The 16,453-nt window shown below is 46.2% G+C and overlaps 1 protein-coding gene across 1 annotated transcript in view; it reads left to right on the forward strand.

The window, feature by feature from the left end:
• hpse2 (heparanase 2) overlaps positions 1 to 16,453 on the forward strand; it is a 297,298-nt gene that overhangs the window by 192,295 nt on the left and 88,550 nt on the right. Inside the window, exon 8 of the mRNA XM_043713037.1 lies at positions 9,801 to 9,907. Within this exon, the coding sequence (XP_043568972.1) occupies positions 9,801 to 9,907 (107 nt within the window). The remainder of the gene's footprint in view (positions 1 to 9,800; positions 9,908 to 16,453) is intronic.

Raw genomic sequence — 16,453 nt, forward strand, 5'->3', positions numbered from 1 at the left:
TCATCCATATGTTTATCCAATGATCATTTAAATGCCCTTAACGTTGGTGAGTCTACAACTGTAGCAGGCAGGGCATTCCACACCCCTATCACTCTCTGAGTAAAGAAACTACCTCTGACATTTGTCCTATATGAATCTTCCCTCAATTTAAAGCTATGTCCCCTCATGCTAGCCATCACCACCCAAGGAAAAAGGCTCTCACTGTCCACCCTATCTAATCCTCTGATCATCTTGTATGCCCCTATTAAGTCTCCTCTTAACCTTCTTCTCTCTAATGGAAACAGCCTCAAGTCCCTCAGCCTTTCCTTGTAAGACCTCCCCTCCATACCAGGCAACATCCTAGTAAATCTCCTCTGCACCCTATCCAACACTTCCACATCCTTCCGATAATGGCCAAAACTGTATGCAATACTCCAAGTGTAGCCACACAGAGTTTTGTACAGCTGCAGCATGACCTCATGGTTCTGAAACTCAATCCCTCTACTAATAAAAGCTAACACACCACATGCCTTCTTAACAACCCTATCAACCTGGGTGGCAACTTTCAGGGATCTGTGTAAATGGACACTGAGATCTCTCTGATCATCTACACTACCAAGAATCTTACCATTAACCCAGAATTCTGTATTCCTGTTACTCCTTCCAAAGTGAAATCACCTCACACTTTTTCACATTAAACTCCATTTGCCTCCTCTCAGCCCAGCTCTGCAGCTTATCTATGTCCCTTTATAACCTACAATATCATTCTGCATTGTCTATAACTCCACTGACCTTAGTGTCGTCCACAAGCTTACTAACCAAAACAGATCCTTGTGGTGCACCACTCATAACTGAACTCCAGGATGAACATTTCCCATCAACCACCATCCTCTGCCTTCTTACAGCGAGTCGATTTCTGATCCAAACTACTAAATCACCCTCAATCCCATGCTCCATATTTTCTGCAATATTTGGAATATTGTGAACATTTTTGGGCTCCGTATCCAAAGAAAGCTGCGCTGGGCTTGAAGGGAATCCAGAGGAGATTCACAAGAATGATCTTGGGAATGAAGGGCTTGTCATATGAGGAGTGGGTGAGGACTCTGGCTCTGTACTTGATGCGTTTAGTTAGCTGGGGGGGAGGCAGGATCTGATTGAAATGTACAGAATAGTGAAAGGCCTGGATACAGTGGATGTGAGAAGATATTGCCACCTGTAGGAGAAAGTAGGTCATAGGGACACAGCCTCAGATGAAGGAATGACCCTTTCGAACTGAGATGAGGAAGAATTTGTTCAGCCAGAGGGCGGTGACTCTGTGGAACTCATTGCCTCAGAGGACTGTGGTGACCAAGTCGTTGAGTGCTTTTAAGACGGAGATAGATAGGTTCTTGATCGTAAGGGGATCAAAGGTTATGTGGAGAAGACAGGAAAATTAGGTTGCGAAACATTTCAGTTATGATTGAATGGCAGAGCAGACTCAATGGGCTGAATGGCCTATACTGCTGTCTTATGGTCTTATTAGACCTAGGGACTTGTCAGCCTGCAGCTCCCTTAATTTGCTCAGGCCTGCTTCCTGAGGGAATGTACTTTCATTAAATTCCTTCCTGCCTTCCTGATTTACAGCCTTTCCTAGAATGGTCTTTGATTGCTCTCTATAGAGAAGAGAAAAGCGTATCATTTGTTCAACTGTCATTTCCTATCATCTATTAACTCTTCATTCACAGTCTTTACTGCACCTACATGCCCATCACTTAAAATCAATCAGAGAGTACTGGAGAAACTGCAATACATTTTTAGATTAGATTCCCTACAGTGTAGAGAATCTACAAGTCCACACCAACCCTCTGAAGAGTAACCCACCCAGACCTATTCCCCTACCGTATGTTTTCCCCTGACTAATGCCTCTAACCTACCCATTCCTGAACACTATGGGCAATGGCCTATTCACCTAACCTGCACATCTTTGGACTGTGGGAGGAAACCCACGCAGACGCAGGGAGAATGCGCAAACTCCACACTGACAGTCACCCAAGGCTGGAATCGAACCCGGATCCCTGGCGCTGTGAGGTAGTAGTGCTAACCACTGAGCCACCATTGCACTGGCAGCATCTGTGTGGAGAGAAATAGAGTTAATATTTCAGGTCCAGTATGACTCCGCTTTGGAACTCTGTGGACACTAGAACACACGTTACTCTTTTCCTTTTTAAATATCTCTTCGTTATCCATTTTTAAGGACTCTATAATAAGGAAGAAACTGTTGTGTGTTGGGGCAGTGGTTAGAAGATGACAGGTTTTAGATGTTGTAAGGTTGTCATGGAAGGAGAGGGGTGAGGGTGTTGCACAGATTTTAAGTGCCGACAAGGAACAGACAGATAATGGGGCAGTGAATCTTATTGTCAATGGGAAAGAGGAAGAAAGAATGATGGGAAGAGAACACAACAAGACAGGACCTGTCAGGCGCTGGTGAAATTTGGTAGGATGGCCCACTCGAGGTCAACAGCTCAACCGTGAACAGAAACAGAAATTGCTGGAGAAGCTAAGCAGGTCTTGCAGCACTTGTAGAGATAAATCAGAGTTAATGTTTCCGCTTGAGTGACTCTTCCTCAGAACTGATGGCAACTAAGAAAAGTCAGTTTATATGCAGAAGGTAGTGTGGGTGGACGGGGTAAGGAATAAACAATAGGTGGGGATAGAGCCCAAAGAGATAGAAGAGTAGTTGAGCAGACAAAGGAGTGGGTAACGATCTGGCTAGGAGGGTGGATAGCTGTTAATGGGGACTGTTAGGGGCTAACAGTGGGTTGTATGTAATGGCAGACTATCTGATAACAATTCCTATGTGTGGGAATTGGGGTAAGGACATGGGAGAGCTCAAGCCCTGAAGTTATTGAACTCAATATTGAGGCCGGAGGGCTGCAGGGTCCCCAAGCGGGAAATGAGGTGCTGTTCCTCCAACTTGCACTGAGCTTCGTTGGAGCACTGCTCCAGTCTATGATGAGCCGTGTTTGAAAGAAAACATTTAATGACTGCCACAAATTAAAGTGAGAGTAGGTTATAAAAGGGACGGGAATCACATGAGTATGGCAAGCCCACTGCTCCATGACGTACAAATGCATTGCTCCTAAAAACCTGTGAGTGTTCAAAATATGCAAGGCTCCCCTCAGTGGTGCCTGCTAAGTTTTTTATAGAAGTTAGGGAGTTTCAGAAACAAGTTTACAACTGCCTAAGAATTTAGTGGGATGGCTTTGACAGTTTGCTTTCTGAAAACAAAAGGATCCCTTGTTCTTAACAGTTACTACAGGGTATTGGATGTAACAGACATCTCCTGCTGTGGCTAAGAATGTAATGGTAATAGAAACAGTCAAAATAAGTTGATGTGTGACTAGCTCAATGTGGTTGTTTTTAAAAGCTGAACAGCGTGCACTGGCTGTTTAGTGACTCAAGAGACTTTGAGCACGCCTTCCACTGAATCAAAACAAATGGTATCTCGGTTCCTAATCACTGAGCTTCTGGTCAATTCTTACTCACTCCTCATTTTGTTTTCCTAACCTGTACTCAATGAAAGACATCTACAACCTGCTGTCTCTGTGTGCTGCATGCCCCTTATATAAAGGTAGTCTGTGGAAAGACATATAGATACTGTAGCATCCCGCTGGTGGGTGGTTTGCTCACGTCAGGGTTGCTACTTCAGAGTCTGTGAATTTCAGGAAGTGAGTCTCAGGGCAGCACAGTGTCTCAGAGGTTAGCATTGCTGCCTCACAGTACCAGGCATCTGGGTTCGATTCCAGCCTTGGGCGACTGGCTTTGTGGAGTTTGCACATTCTCTCTGTGCCTGTGCAGGTTTCCTCCCACAACCCAAAGATGTGCAGGTTAGGTGAATTGGCCATGCTAAATTGCCCATTGTGTTCAGGGTTGTGTAGGTTAGAGGTAAATGCAGAATAATAGGGGAATGTGTCTGGGTGGGATAATCTTCAGAGGGTCAGAGTGGACTTGTTGGAGTGATGGGCTGTTTCCACACTGTAGGGGATTCTCTGTATGATTTCGGGTGCTGGTGTTGGACTGGGGTGGACAAAGTTAAAAATCACACAACACCGGGTTATAGTCCAACAGGTTTATTTGGAAGCACTAGCTTCTGAAGCACTATTCAGCCACCTGATGAAGGAGCAGTGATTCCAAATAAACCTGTTGGATTATAACCAGGTGTTGTGTGATTTTTAACAATCTCAGGAAGGAGAGACTGAGAGAGAACAGCAGTCCCAACAATTTCAAAGTCCTGGTGATGGATACCAGGGGAGGTGGGTGAAGGGGGTGAGGGGGGGAGCATGGGGTGGTTGGGGTTGTTGGGAAATTAAAGAAAGGGAAAATGCGCTTGGCTTCGATTTCTCTGCGCAAGTTTTACTCATTGCAATCTGGATACCATATTGCAATCACCATACTTACTGGAGGATGTTACACATTGGAAGCAGTTCAGAGAAGGTTTACGAGACATACCTGGAATGAGGGTATTGCCTGATGAGGATAGACTAAGCCTGTATTCTCTGGAGTTTAGCAGTGTCAGAGGTGATTTAATTGAAATTGTGACATGGAGGTGCCGGTGTTGAACTGGAGTGGACAAAGTTAAAAATCACACAACACCAGGTTATAGTCCAACAGGTTTATTTGGAAGCACTAGCTTTTGGAGCGACGCTCTGTCAGGAACAACCGCCTGACGAAGGAGCAGCACTCTGAAAGTTAGTGTTTCTAAATACACCTGTTGGGCTATAACCTGGTTTTTGGGGATTTTTAACTGATTGAAATTGAGGGGACCTGGCCAGGTGGATTTTGAAAGGATGTTCCTCATGTGGGAGAATCTAAAACTAGGGGTCACAGTTTAACAATAAGGGGTCACCCAGTTAAGACAGAGATGAGGAAACATTGCTTTCTCTCAGAGGTTTGTAAGTCCCCTCCTTAAAAGGCTGTGGACCTTTCAATATTTGTAAGGCACAGGTTGATAGTTTCTTGATTTCAAAGGGCCTGAAAGATTATCAGGAGTATGTAGGCATGTGGAGTTGAAATTAAAACCAGATCAGTCATGATTTTAATGAATGATAGAACAGGATTGAGGGGCTGAATAGCCTTCTCTTGTTCCTTGGTCCTGGATCAGTGGTGCTGGAAGAGCACAGAATTCAGGCAGCATCCAACGAGCAGCAAAATCGACGTTTCGGGCAAAAGCCCTTCATCAGGAATAAAGGCAGAGAGCCTGAAGCGTGGAGAGATAAACTAGGGGAGGGTGGGGGTGTGGCGAGAGTAGCATAGAGTACAATGGGTGAGTGGGGGAGGGGATGAAGGTGATAGGTCAGGGAGGAGAGGGTGGAGTGGATAGGTGGAAAAGGAGCTAGGCAGGTCGGACAAGTCCGGACAAGTCAAGGGGACAGTGCGGAGCTGGAAGTTTGAAACTAGGATGAGGTGGGAGAAGTTTCATATGTCTGTATGTCGACAAAGCCAAGCATCGGAATTCAGCTTGAAAGAGAGAAACGGAATTGGCCAGATTTTGATTGCTATCCAGTGATATCTGCTGACAGTATACACTTGTAGGCAGTAAGGCGAAAGTGGGAACTGCAGATGCTGGAGATCAGAATCAAGATTAGAGTGTTGCTGGAAAAGCACAGCAGGTCAGGCAGCATCCGAGGAGCAGGAAAATCGACATGTCGGGCCAAAGCCCTTCATCCGGAATCAGGCTTTGGCCCGAAATGTCGATTTTCCTGCTCTTCGGATGCTGCCTGACCTGCTGTGCTTTTCCAGCAACACTCTAATCTTGACTTGTTGGCAGCAGCAGAATCAGCTCGGATGGGATTTACTGTCAACTATAAACCAGGCCAGAGTCAAAACATGCAGGACTTAGAAAGGAGAAAATTAATTAAAGGATTAAAAAACCGTATATACATTTTATATGAGTAACCACTCCAGAGTGTGAGGTAAAATGAAGCAGCAGGGCCTCCATCAACTACCACAATGAGTACAAGAATTAATCCCACACTCTCAGCTTTATTAGATTAGATTGCCCACAGTGTGGAAACAGGCCATTAGGCCCAACAAGTCCACACCAACTCTCCAGAGAGTAACCCACCCAGACCCATTTCTCACTGACTGATGTGCCTAGCACTATGGTCAATTGAGCATAGCCAATTCACCTAACCTGCACATCTTTGTATTTTGGAAGGAAACCCATGCAGACACTGGGAGAATGTGCAAACTCCACACAGACAGTCACCCAAGGCTGGAATCGAACCCAGGTCCCTGGTGCTGTGAGGTAGCAGTGCTAACCACTGAGCCACCATGCCACTCCTTTCTGTACTAACCCTCAACTTGCTAGCAAATTGACACCCCACATATTCCAGTTTGATACAAAGTAACAGGGAAGTAGTGAGCATATCTGAACTAAAGCAGGTTTTCCAGAAGGAATTTTATGAAGCTGTAACCAACAGATGTATAATAGATCATGAACGGTGAGTTCTAAGACTGGGTGCTACATAAAGGCACTCCTCCGAATGACTTGACCATGCTGGGGCAGTGGGCACTGGGTTGTTCAGGTGTCAGGAGGGTCAGACAGATGGGAATGTTTCTTTCAATATTTGTTCATGGAAGTGGCCATCACTGGCTGGGCCCAGCATTTATTACCCATCCCTAGTTGCCCTTGAGAAGGTGGTGGTGAGCTGCCTTCTTCAATCACTGCAGGCCGACAATGCCGTTAGGGAGGGAATTCCAGGATTTTGACCCAGCGAGAGCGAAAGAACGGCGATGTATTTCCAAGTCAGGATGGTGAGTGGCTTGGAGTGGAACCTGCAGAGGGTCGTGTTCCCATGTATCTGCTGCCCTTGTCCTTCTAGATGGAAGTAGTCGTGGGTTTGGAAGGTGCTGTCTAAGATCATTGGTGAATTTCTGCAGTGATTGTTATACATAGTACACACTGCTGCTACTGAGTGTCGGTGATGGAGGGAGTAGATGCTTGTGGATGTGGTGCCAATCAAGCAGGGGCTGCTTTGTCCAAGATGGTGAGAGTGTTTTGTTGGAAAAGCACAGCAGGTCAGGCAGCATCCGAGGAGCAGGAGAATCAACGTTTCAGGCCGGAGCCGGATTTTCCTGCTTCTCGGATGCTGCCTGACCTGCTGTGCTTTTCTAGCAACACACTCTCAGCTCTGATCTCCAGCATCTGCAGACCTCACTGACTATTTGTCCAAGATGGTGTCAAGCTTCTTGAGTGTTGGTGAAGCTGCCCTTACTTAGGTAATCAGGGCATATTCCTTCACACTCCTAACTTGTGCCTTGTAGATGATATGCTCCAGGGAGTCAGGAGGTGAGTTACCCATTGCTGGATTCCTGGCCTCTGACTTGCTCTGTAGCCACTGTGTTTATAGGTCTAGTCCAGTTCAGCTTCTGATCAATGGTACCCCCAGGATGTTGATAGTGGGGATTTAGTGATGGTGAGTCCATTGAATATCAACGGCCAAGAGTTAGATTCTCTTATTGGAGATGTTCATTGCCTAGCATGGATATTATTTGCCACTGGTGAGCCCTAACCTGGATATTGCGTTGTTCCTGCTGCATTTGGACATGGATTGCTGAGGAGTTGTGCACAGCATTGTGTAACAGTCAGCAAAGATCCCCACTTTGGACATTGTGATAGTGTCGTGTCCAGGATAAAATGTCCAATCAGGGATACCAGCATTATTTTTAGAACCTTAAGACTGGATGAGAGAGTTGAAGCCAGGTCACTGTTCTCATCATGACTGCGCTGATAGACCTCTCCTGCTGTTGCTCATGGCGAGCTGGGCAGTTCAGTGAGCTACAATAAAATCACATTGACGTTGTCATCAAAATTGGCGTAAGATCATGACAGGTAGAAGATGAAGGCCGTGTCTCCTCACATGGCTGCTCTGACATTCAATGGGACTGTTGGCAATCAACATTGACCCTGCTTGCTCACTTGCTGCACGTATCACCCGATTCCCTTTTGGTTCTGAACACATGGTGGCTCAGTGGTTAGCACTGCTTCCTCGCAGCACCAGGGACCCAGGTTTGATTCCAGCCTCGGGTGACTGTCTGTGTGGAGTTTGCACATTCTCCCCGTGTCTGCGTGGGTTTCCTCCGGGTGCTCCAGTTTCCTCCCAAACTCCAAAGATGTGCAGGCCAGGTGAATTGGTCATGATAAGTTGCCCGTAGTGTTACGTGCATGAGTGGGTCTGGGTGGGTTACTTTTCGGAGGGTCAGTGTGGACTAGTTTAGATTAGATTAGATTAGATTACATTACAGTGTGGAAACAGGCCCTTCGGCCCAACAAGTCCACACCGACCCGCCGAAGCGTAACCCACCCATACCCCTACATTTACGCTTTTCCTAACACTATGGGGCAATTTCGCATGGCCATTTCACCTGACCTGCATATCTTTGGACCGTGGGAGGAAACCGGAGCACCTGGAGGAAACCCACGCAGACACGGGGAGAATGTGCAAACTTCACACAATCAGTTGCCTGAGGCGGGAATTGAACCCGGGTCTCTAGCGCTGTGAGGCAGCAGTGCTAATCACTGTACCACCGTGCCAACTAACCACTGTGCCACCGTGCTGAAGGCTGAAGGGCCTGTTTCCGCATTATAGGGTACCTAAAAAGTCAATAACAGAACAAGCATTCGCATCTGCTGTGGTGGGGATTTCTGAATTTTTGCAATACTTTGATCGAAGAAATATCTGCCAGCCATAATCCTAAATCTCCACTGCCCTAAGACAGTGAAGTCCAGTTCTCAATCCTTCAGCCGAAAGGATGAATCTCCATGAGACTACCCTGCCAAACCTTTTCAGAGTTTTATATATTTCAAGGAGGTGACCTTTTATTCTCCTGACCTCCAGAGAATACAGGGCCATGCTGCTCAATTTGTTCTTATTAGACAATCCTTGCACCCGTACTTTCTAAGGATGACAGTGAGAGAGGAGCGTCCAATATATTATTGATATGCCGTCACGGTGCTAAGTGTACTTTGACTTGTGGTATTCTCCAAACACTGAAATATTTGAGCATTATGACTGAAGCATTATTTTCAATGAGGTTGTTGCATGTTTGCTCAGATAGAATTTCCATCCATACAGGGAGCAAGGGGCCTATTAGTATTATCACAAGGCTGTTAACCTGGAGGCCCAAGAAATGTTCTGAGGGGCAAGGTGTGATTGCTGCTCTGATAGATCTTGAGTTCAATAATAAATCTGGAATGAAACATCTAATGATTTCCATGAAACTGTTGTTTGGGCAAGATCTCATTGGGTTCATGATTAGCCTTCAGGGAAGGAAACTGCCATCCTTTCCTTGTCTGGCATGCACATGACTCCAGACCCATGAGCTTACCTGCTCTCTGTCCAGTAGGTGATAAATGTTGATTCAAGATTAGAGTGGTGCTGGAAAAGCACAGCAGGTCAGGCAGCATCCGAGAAGCAGGAAAATCAATGTTTCGGGCAAATGCCCTTCATCAGGTGATAAATGTTGGCCAGGCCAGAGACACTGACATCCCATGAATGAATTTAAGAAATAGAATAGCCCATTCCTCTTAAACTAGCATTTACCTTTCACTAAGATCAAATTGCGACCTCAGATCTACATTTTCCACTAATGTCTGACTCCCTTATCATTTGCAATGAGTTACCAAAATAAGTAAATCGTCAGGACTGTGACATGCTCGGTCAAAGAGAACTGGGTGATGCCAACCCATCTGCTGCAGGGTACAGCCAATTCATCTCCATTGTTCAATGTTTGTAGCACCTGCTCCTTTTAATCTGTCAAATATCCTTTCCATCCTGCAGGTGGTGAACTCTCATGCACCAGGGAAGAAGGTGTGGCTTGGGGGAGTAGGGCCAGCATGGGCTGGAGGAACTACCAACCTTTCGGACACATACGCAGCAGGGTTTCTGTAAGTTTCGTGAAATGTATTAACCAGGAATTGTTGTGTGTTGGCATTAATCGGATAAGTATCCTCAAATACTGTGCCAAAGGTGTGATTGTGAAGGACAATGAGCAGTATTTATTGCAAGAAGTGCAGAAATCTAATTTCATAAACAAACCCAAACTGCAATCTTATCCACCAAAACAAAATTCTAACTACTTCATGTTCTACAGACACAATACAACCATTTAGCCCACCTGGTTTATACTGACACCATCCTGCTCCCAATTAACTTTTTCTAGTGGTCCAACCAGTCCACTCCAACCCTGTTGCCACACTAATCCAGTCCCACCTTGGCCCATTTCTCTCCAAGCGTTTCCTATTCAAGAACTCAACCAAATGTCTGTCAAACGTTGTAACTGTGCCCGTTTCCATCACTTTCTCTGGACGTTCATTCCACACATAAATCATTCTCTGTGTAAAAAAATTGCCTCTCATGTCCTTTTTAAATCTTTCTCCCCTCACCTCAAAAATGTGCTCCTCAGTCTTGAAATCCCCGACCCCAGGAAAAGACCTCGTCTATTTACCCTACCCATGCCCCTCGTGATTTCATAAACCTCTATAAGGTCACTCCTCAACCTCCTATGCTCCAGTGAAAGCCTATCCAGCCTTTCCTCATAACTCAAACTCTCCATTCCCAGAAACATCCTGGTAAATCTTTTCCGAACCCTCTCCAGTTTTGTAATATGCTTTCTCTGTTTCCAAGTTGTATGACTCTATGACTCTATCTCATCACTCTATCCCTCAAATTCATCTCTGCTATCCCAAACCCGTCCTAACTACTCCCTGTGAAAGCGAATTTCGGATAAGGTGATGGCCTACTGTTAATCCAGAGACCCGGGTAATGCTCTGTGGGCCTGGGTTTAACTCCCTCCATGGCAGATGGTGGAATTTGAAATCAGTGAAAGTTGGAAATAAGAGTATAATGATGACCATTGTCGGGGGCAAAACCCATCTGGTTTGCTAATCTCCTTTTGGGAAGGAAGTCTGGCTTAGATGTGACTCCAGACCCACACCAATGTGTTTGACCTTGCTCTGTGGGCAATGAGGGATGGGTAATAAATGCTGGCCTAGCCAGCGATGCTAACATCCTGTGAATGAATTCACGAACCTCCCTAATGTTCCCTGAGGGAATTAATAAAGTCTAAGAATTGAGGTTTCTGAGGCCTGCTCTCTCTACACTATCAGGACTACATTGAGGATGTTGATTTTACACACAAACATAGGGGTGTGGAGTGAGAGTAGGTCACTTGGCCTCTCTAATCCAGCCAAGCCCTGAGGAGGCTTCCTAGCAAAGTCTGAAGACTTGGGGGGGGGGGCATTTTTAAGGTGAGAGTGTACACAGTGGGTGGTTCCTTTGTGGAATGAATTTCATAGAACAGAGAACATTACAGCTCAGTACAGGCCCTTCAGCCCTCGATGCTGCGCCGACCTATGGAACCAATCTGAAGCCCATCTAACCTACACTATTCCATTCTCGCCCATATGCCTATCCAATGACATTTAAATGCCCTTAAAGATGGCGAATCTACTAGTGTTGTAATTGTACCCATATCCACCACTTCCTGAAGATACGTAGGTTAACTGACAACGTTTAAAAGGCATTTAGATGGATACATGAAAAGGAAAGGTTTGGAGGGATATGGGCCAAGTGCAGGCAGGTGGGATTATGGTCATCATGGACTGGTTGGACCAAAGGGTCTGTTTCTGTGCTGTATGACTCTGTGACTCCATGTGGCCAAATCTGGTGCTGATTAATAAAACATATTTGGAAAACTGGAGGTTTGGAAGAGGAATTGGTGTCAGATCACTGGGATTATTGGAAAGTATTTGTCCTGACGAGAACATGGTAAGTCAACAGTCTGAAAGATGTCAACAGGATTTGATGGAGGTTTTTCATCAGCCAGAGTAATTCTGTGAAATTATTATCCCATATCCCATGAGAGTCTGTATTTTATCATTTTTCTAAGGATTGAAATTGTTCTTTCATGTGTAGGCAATGCCTGTATAGACCATACGGACATAAGACATAGGAGCAGATATTAGGCCATTCAGCCCATCGAGTCTGCTCCACCATTCAACCATGGCTGATAAGTTTCTCAACCCCATTCTCCCACTTTCTCCCCGTAACCCTTGATCCCCTTGATACTCAAGAACCTATCTATCTGCGTCTTAAATATACTCAATGACCTGGCCTCCACCGCCTCTGTGGCAGTGAATTCCATAGATTCCCCACTCTCTAGCTGAAGACGTTTCTCCTTATCTCCGTTCTAAAGGGTCTTCCCTTTACTCTAAGGCTGTGCCCTCGGGTTCTAGTCTCTCCTAGCAATGGAAACATCTTCCCAACATCTACTCTGTCCAGGCCATTCAGTATTCTGTAAGTTTCAATCAGGTCCCCCCCTCATCCTTCTAAATTCTAGCGAGTTTAAACCCAGAATCCTCAAACGTTCTTCATATGTTAAACTTTTCATCCCTGGGGTCATTCTCGTACAACTCCTGCAGACCATGGGACTGCTCTCTCATTAGAGAGACAGATGATTGGTGCTGGTTTGACCTGAGGGTCACTGTGCCTCAGGTGAGGGGAGAGGTTGAGGACAGTACAATAATGATCCTTGTTGGAAGAAACCTATCTAAAATAGATGTGGAGCGGTTGCTTCCTCTTTGTGGGACATTCTGGGATGTGAGGTCATAGCCTTAGGATAACGGGTAGCAAATTTAAAACAGAGTTGAGGAGAAACTATTTCTCCCAAAGGGTTGTGAATCTGGAATTTGGTACCTCAAAGTGCTGGGGCAGTGAGTAGATTAGATTACTTACAGTGTGGGAACAGGCCCTTCGGCCCAACAAGTCCACACCGACCCACTGAAGTGCAACCCACCCAGACCCATTCCCCTACATTTACCCCTTCACCTAACACTACGGGCAATTTAGCATGGCCAATTCACCTAACCTGCACATTTTTGGATTGTGGGAGGAAACCGGAGCACCCGGAGGAAACCCACACAGACACGGGGAGAATGTGCAAACTCCACACAGTCAGTCGCCTGAGGCAGGAATTGAACCCAGGTCTCTGGTGCTGTGAGGCAGCAGTGCTAACCACTGTGCCACCATGCCGCCCCAAATAAATATAAGGAGGAGTTAGACAGATATTTAATTGCTAATAGGTTATGGGGAGTCAACATGAAAGTGGGGGTGAGGAGCATATCAGCCATGATCCAATGGCAGAGCAGACTTGAGTGGCCGAATGGCCTAATTTTGTTTCTATATCTTATGAACTTATGGTTCACCGTAACCCTTTAGAGAAGGTAACTGCAGTCCTTACCTGTCCTGGCCCACATCAATCTGGTTGGCTCTTTAATGCACTCAGAGAGGGTGCAGGAATTGAGCTGATGCTGCATTGTAATCCAACTAACTGAGCTAAGCAACCGCCTACTTTCATATAGCATGTTATTGTATGGGATAGCGTTTCATCCTCAGTCTCTGTGGTGTGGGGCGCAGGGACAGGCTAGTGGGTAACTCTGACCAGCAGTAACCACATTAATGTTCCCCTCAGCACTTGTTGAGGAAGGTCATTGTCGGAGAGATTCGTTGTGTTGTGATTGGACCTGAAGCCGAATTGGGTGTCCAGGCTGCTGCAGGAAATTAAAAGGTAGACAAGCAAGAGGCTGGAAGAACACAGCAAGCCAGGCAGCATCAGGAGAAGGAGAAATCAGCTTTTCACTGTGCCTCGGTACACGTGACAATAACTTCAATTCAATTCAATTCAAGTCAACATTTCAGGTGTAACCATTCTTCAGGACTGAGGGTGGATGTGGACAGGTAGAGGGCACGACCTGATTGGTCAATGGGAGGAATGAATCTGGTTGGTGGCAGGGAGAAAGGGTCGATGAGAGGAATGGAAAGGAAAGGGAGGAGCTGGGAAGAGAGTCAGGGGATGGGGAGGGAGGTTATTTGAAATTGGAGAACTCAATGTTGAGTCCTCTGGGCTCTAGGCTGCCCAGGCAGAAGATGAGGTGTTGTTCCTCCAATTTGCAGTTAACAATGGGAGAGGCTGGAAAGGGAGTGGTTAGGGGAATTGAAATGGGTGGTGACTGGAAGGTCCGGTCGGCCTCTGCGGGCCCAGCTGCGATGCTCGGCGAAATGTACCCTAGGTTTACTTTTAGTCTGCTGCTCCCCCAACACCCACCCCCCAGTCCTGAAGAAGGGTTACACCTGAAACATCGACTTCTCCTAATCCTGTTGCTACCTGGCTTGCTGTGTTCTTCCAGCCTCCTGCCTATCTTGGATTCCAGCATCTGCAGTTTTTTTTGTCTCTAACATGGGAAGTTAAGAAGCAATCTGAGCCAGGTCAAAGGAGCTCCAGTGTTCACAGTCGGCATGGTGGCTCAGTGGTTCTGCCTCACAGCTCCAGGGTCCCAGGGTCGATTCCAACCTTGGGCGACTGTCTGTGTGGAGTTTGCACATTCTCCCCGTGTCTGTGTGGGTTTCCTCTGGGTGCTCCGGTTTCCTCCCACAGTCCAAAGACGTGCAGGTCAGGTGAATTGGACATGGCAAATTGCCCATCGTATTAGGTGCATTAGTCAGAGGGAAATGGGTCTGGGTGGATTAATCTTTGGAGGGTCGGTATGGACTGGTTGGGCTGAAGGGCCTGTTTCCACACTGTAGGGAATCTAAATAACCAGCAGGGTTATGGCAAGGAGCTGATGCTGGATGGGCCTTGTTTCTTTCCTCATTTGCTTACAGAGGCATAAAGGAAGAAATGGAATTGAATATCAGAGCAGATTACCATCTCTGTACTGAAAACAAAAAAGTGCTGGAGATCACACTGGGTCAGGCAGCAACCATGGAGAGAGAGCAAGATGACTCTTCAGAGCGGACGTGACGTGGGGAGTGCTGGGGGAGAAGATGTTGATAGTTCAGATTAACTGATCAGAATGTGAGAATGACAGAACAATGGTGTGTTTAACTGCCAGATTGGAACGAGCAAATAGTCCCATTGGAGTGGGCCGAGGGGAGAGAGGACACGGTGACAGAGAATGTACAAGTAAAGCCAAAAGAAAGGGAAGGAGTGGGAATGGATTCACAATCTGAAGGTGTTGACCTCCAATTGAATACTGTGGTGCAGATGGAGACTATTCGGTCCATTGAGACTATACTAACACTTTTGAAGAGCAGTCCAGGTCACTGCACCTGTTTTCACTCTCTCCATCCCCCGGTCTCCTGTCACAGTCAAAACACATCATCGCTTTCTGCTCTTGTCAACAAAATGGTTCAGGGTTTGTAGACTCTAAAAAATGTATGTTTGCCAAGCATGTTTATTAACAAAAGACTGCCCTTTTGTTAAATACGGGGGCAAGTAGGCAAGTGGTTTGATGGTTAGCACTGCTGCTTCACAGCACCTTGGACCCGGGTTCAATTCCACCCTCACGTAACTGTCTGTCCGTGTGGAGTTTGTACATTCTCCCTGTGGCTGTGTGGGTTTTCCCCAGGAGCTCCAGTTTCCTTCTACAGTCCAAAGCTGTGCAGGTTAGGTGAGTTGGTCATGGGGAATTGTCCATAGTGTCCAGGCTAGAATCATAGAATCCCTACAGTGTGGAAACAGGCCATTTGGCCCAACAAGTCCATACCAGCCCTCCAAAGAGTATCCCACCCAGAGCAATTCCCAAATCCGATTGCTCTACATTTCTGATGACTAATGCACCTAACTAACACATCCCTGAACACTATGGGCAATTTAGCATGGCCAATTCAATTAACCTGCACATCTTTGGACCATGGGAGGAAACCCATGCAGACACAGGGGGACTGTGCAAACTCCACAGAGACAGTCGCCCACGGCTGGTTTTGAACCCAGGTCCCTGGTGTTGTGAGGTAGTAGTGCTAACCACTGAGCACTGTGCTAGGGTGGCTTGCCATGGGAAATGGTGGGCTTTTGTAGGGATGGGGTGGGTCAGGGCCGGATACTTTTCTGAGGTCACAGTAGGCTGAATGGCCTCTTTATTACACTGTAGGGATTATGTGATTTGAGGTGTTGAAAAAGGTAAATGACTTTTTGGACAATGTTTAGTAAATGTCTCCATTTGAGTACAATACATTTGGTGGACTATTTACACAGGCTGAAATAACAACAAACTCAAATAACTAGCTTTGTTAGGGAATGAGAGGAATGATCCATTGCTTGGTCCTAATGTGGAAATGTATGCATCAGTTCTTGGAACGTGGATGTTACTGGCTGTGATGTGATTTTATGACCTGATGAGCAGTTTGATATAATTAAACAGTCTGTTAGGCATCTCCAAAGGGAAGGTGTGAGACATTTTGGGATAAGACTGGAGTCTGTCATAGGGTCAGGACTGTCCATGTCCTTTGCTAAAGGACGTTAGTGAACCAGTTGAGCTCTTACCAGAATCCAATAGCTTCTCAATGAGTGACAAGCCGGAGTTAAAAAGTTGCCGTAGACCTAATGCACCATAGGGCTGTGGTTTCATTCAAAAGAGATTGAGAGAGGTGGGGTG

The sequence above is a fragment of the Chiloscyllium plagiosum genome, chromosome 22 (assembly GCF_004010195.1).
Source record: "Chiloscyllium plagiosum isolate BGI_BamShark_2017 chromosome 22, ASM401019v2, whole genome shotgun sequence".
Classification (NCBI taxonomy): domain Eukaryota; kingdom Metazoa; phylum Chordata; class Chondrichthyes; order Orectolobiformes; family Hemiscylliidae; genus Chiloscyllium; species Chiloscyllium plagiosum.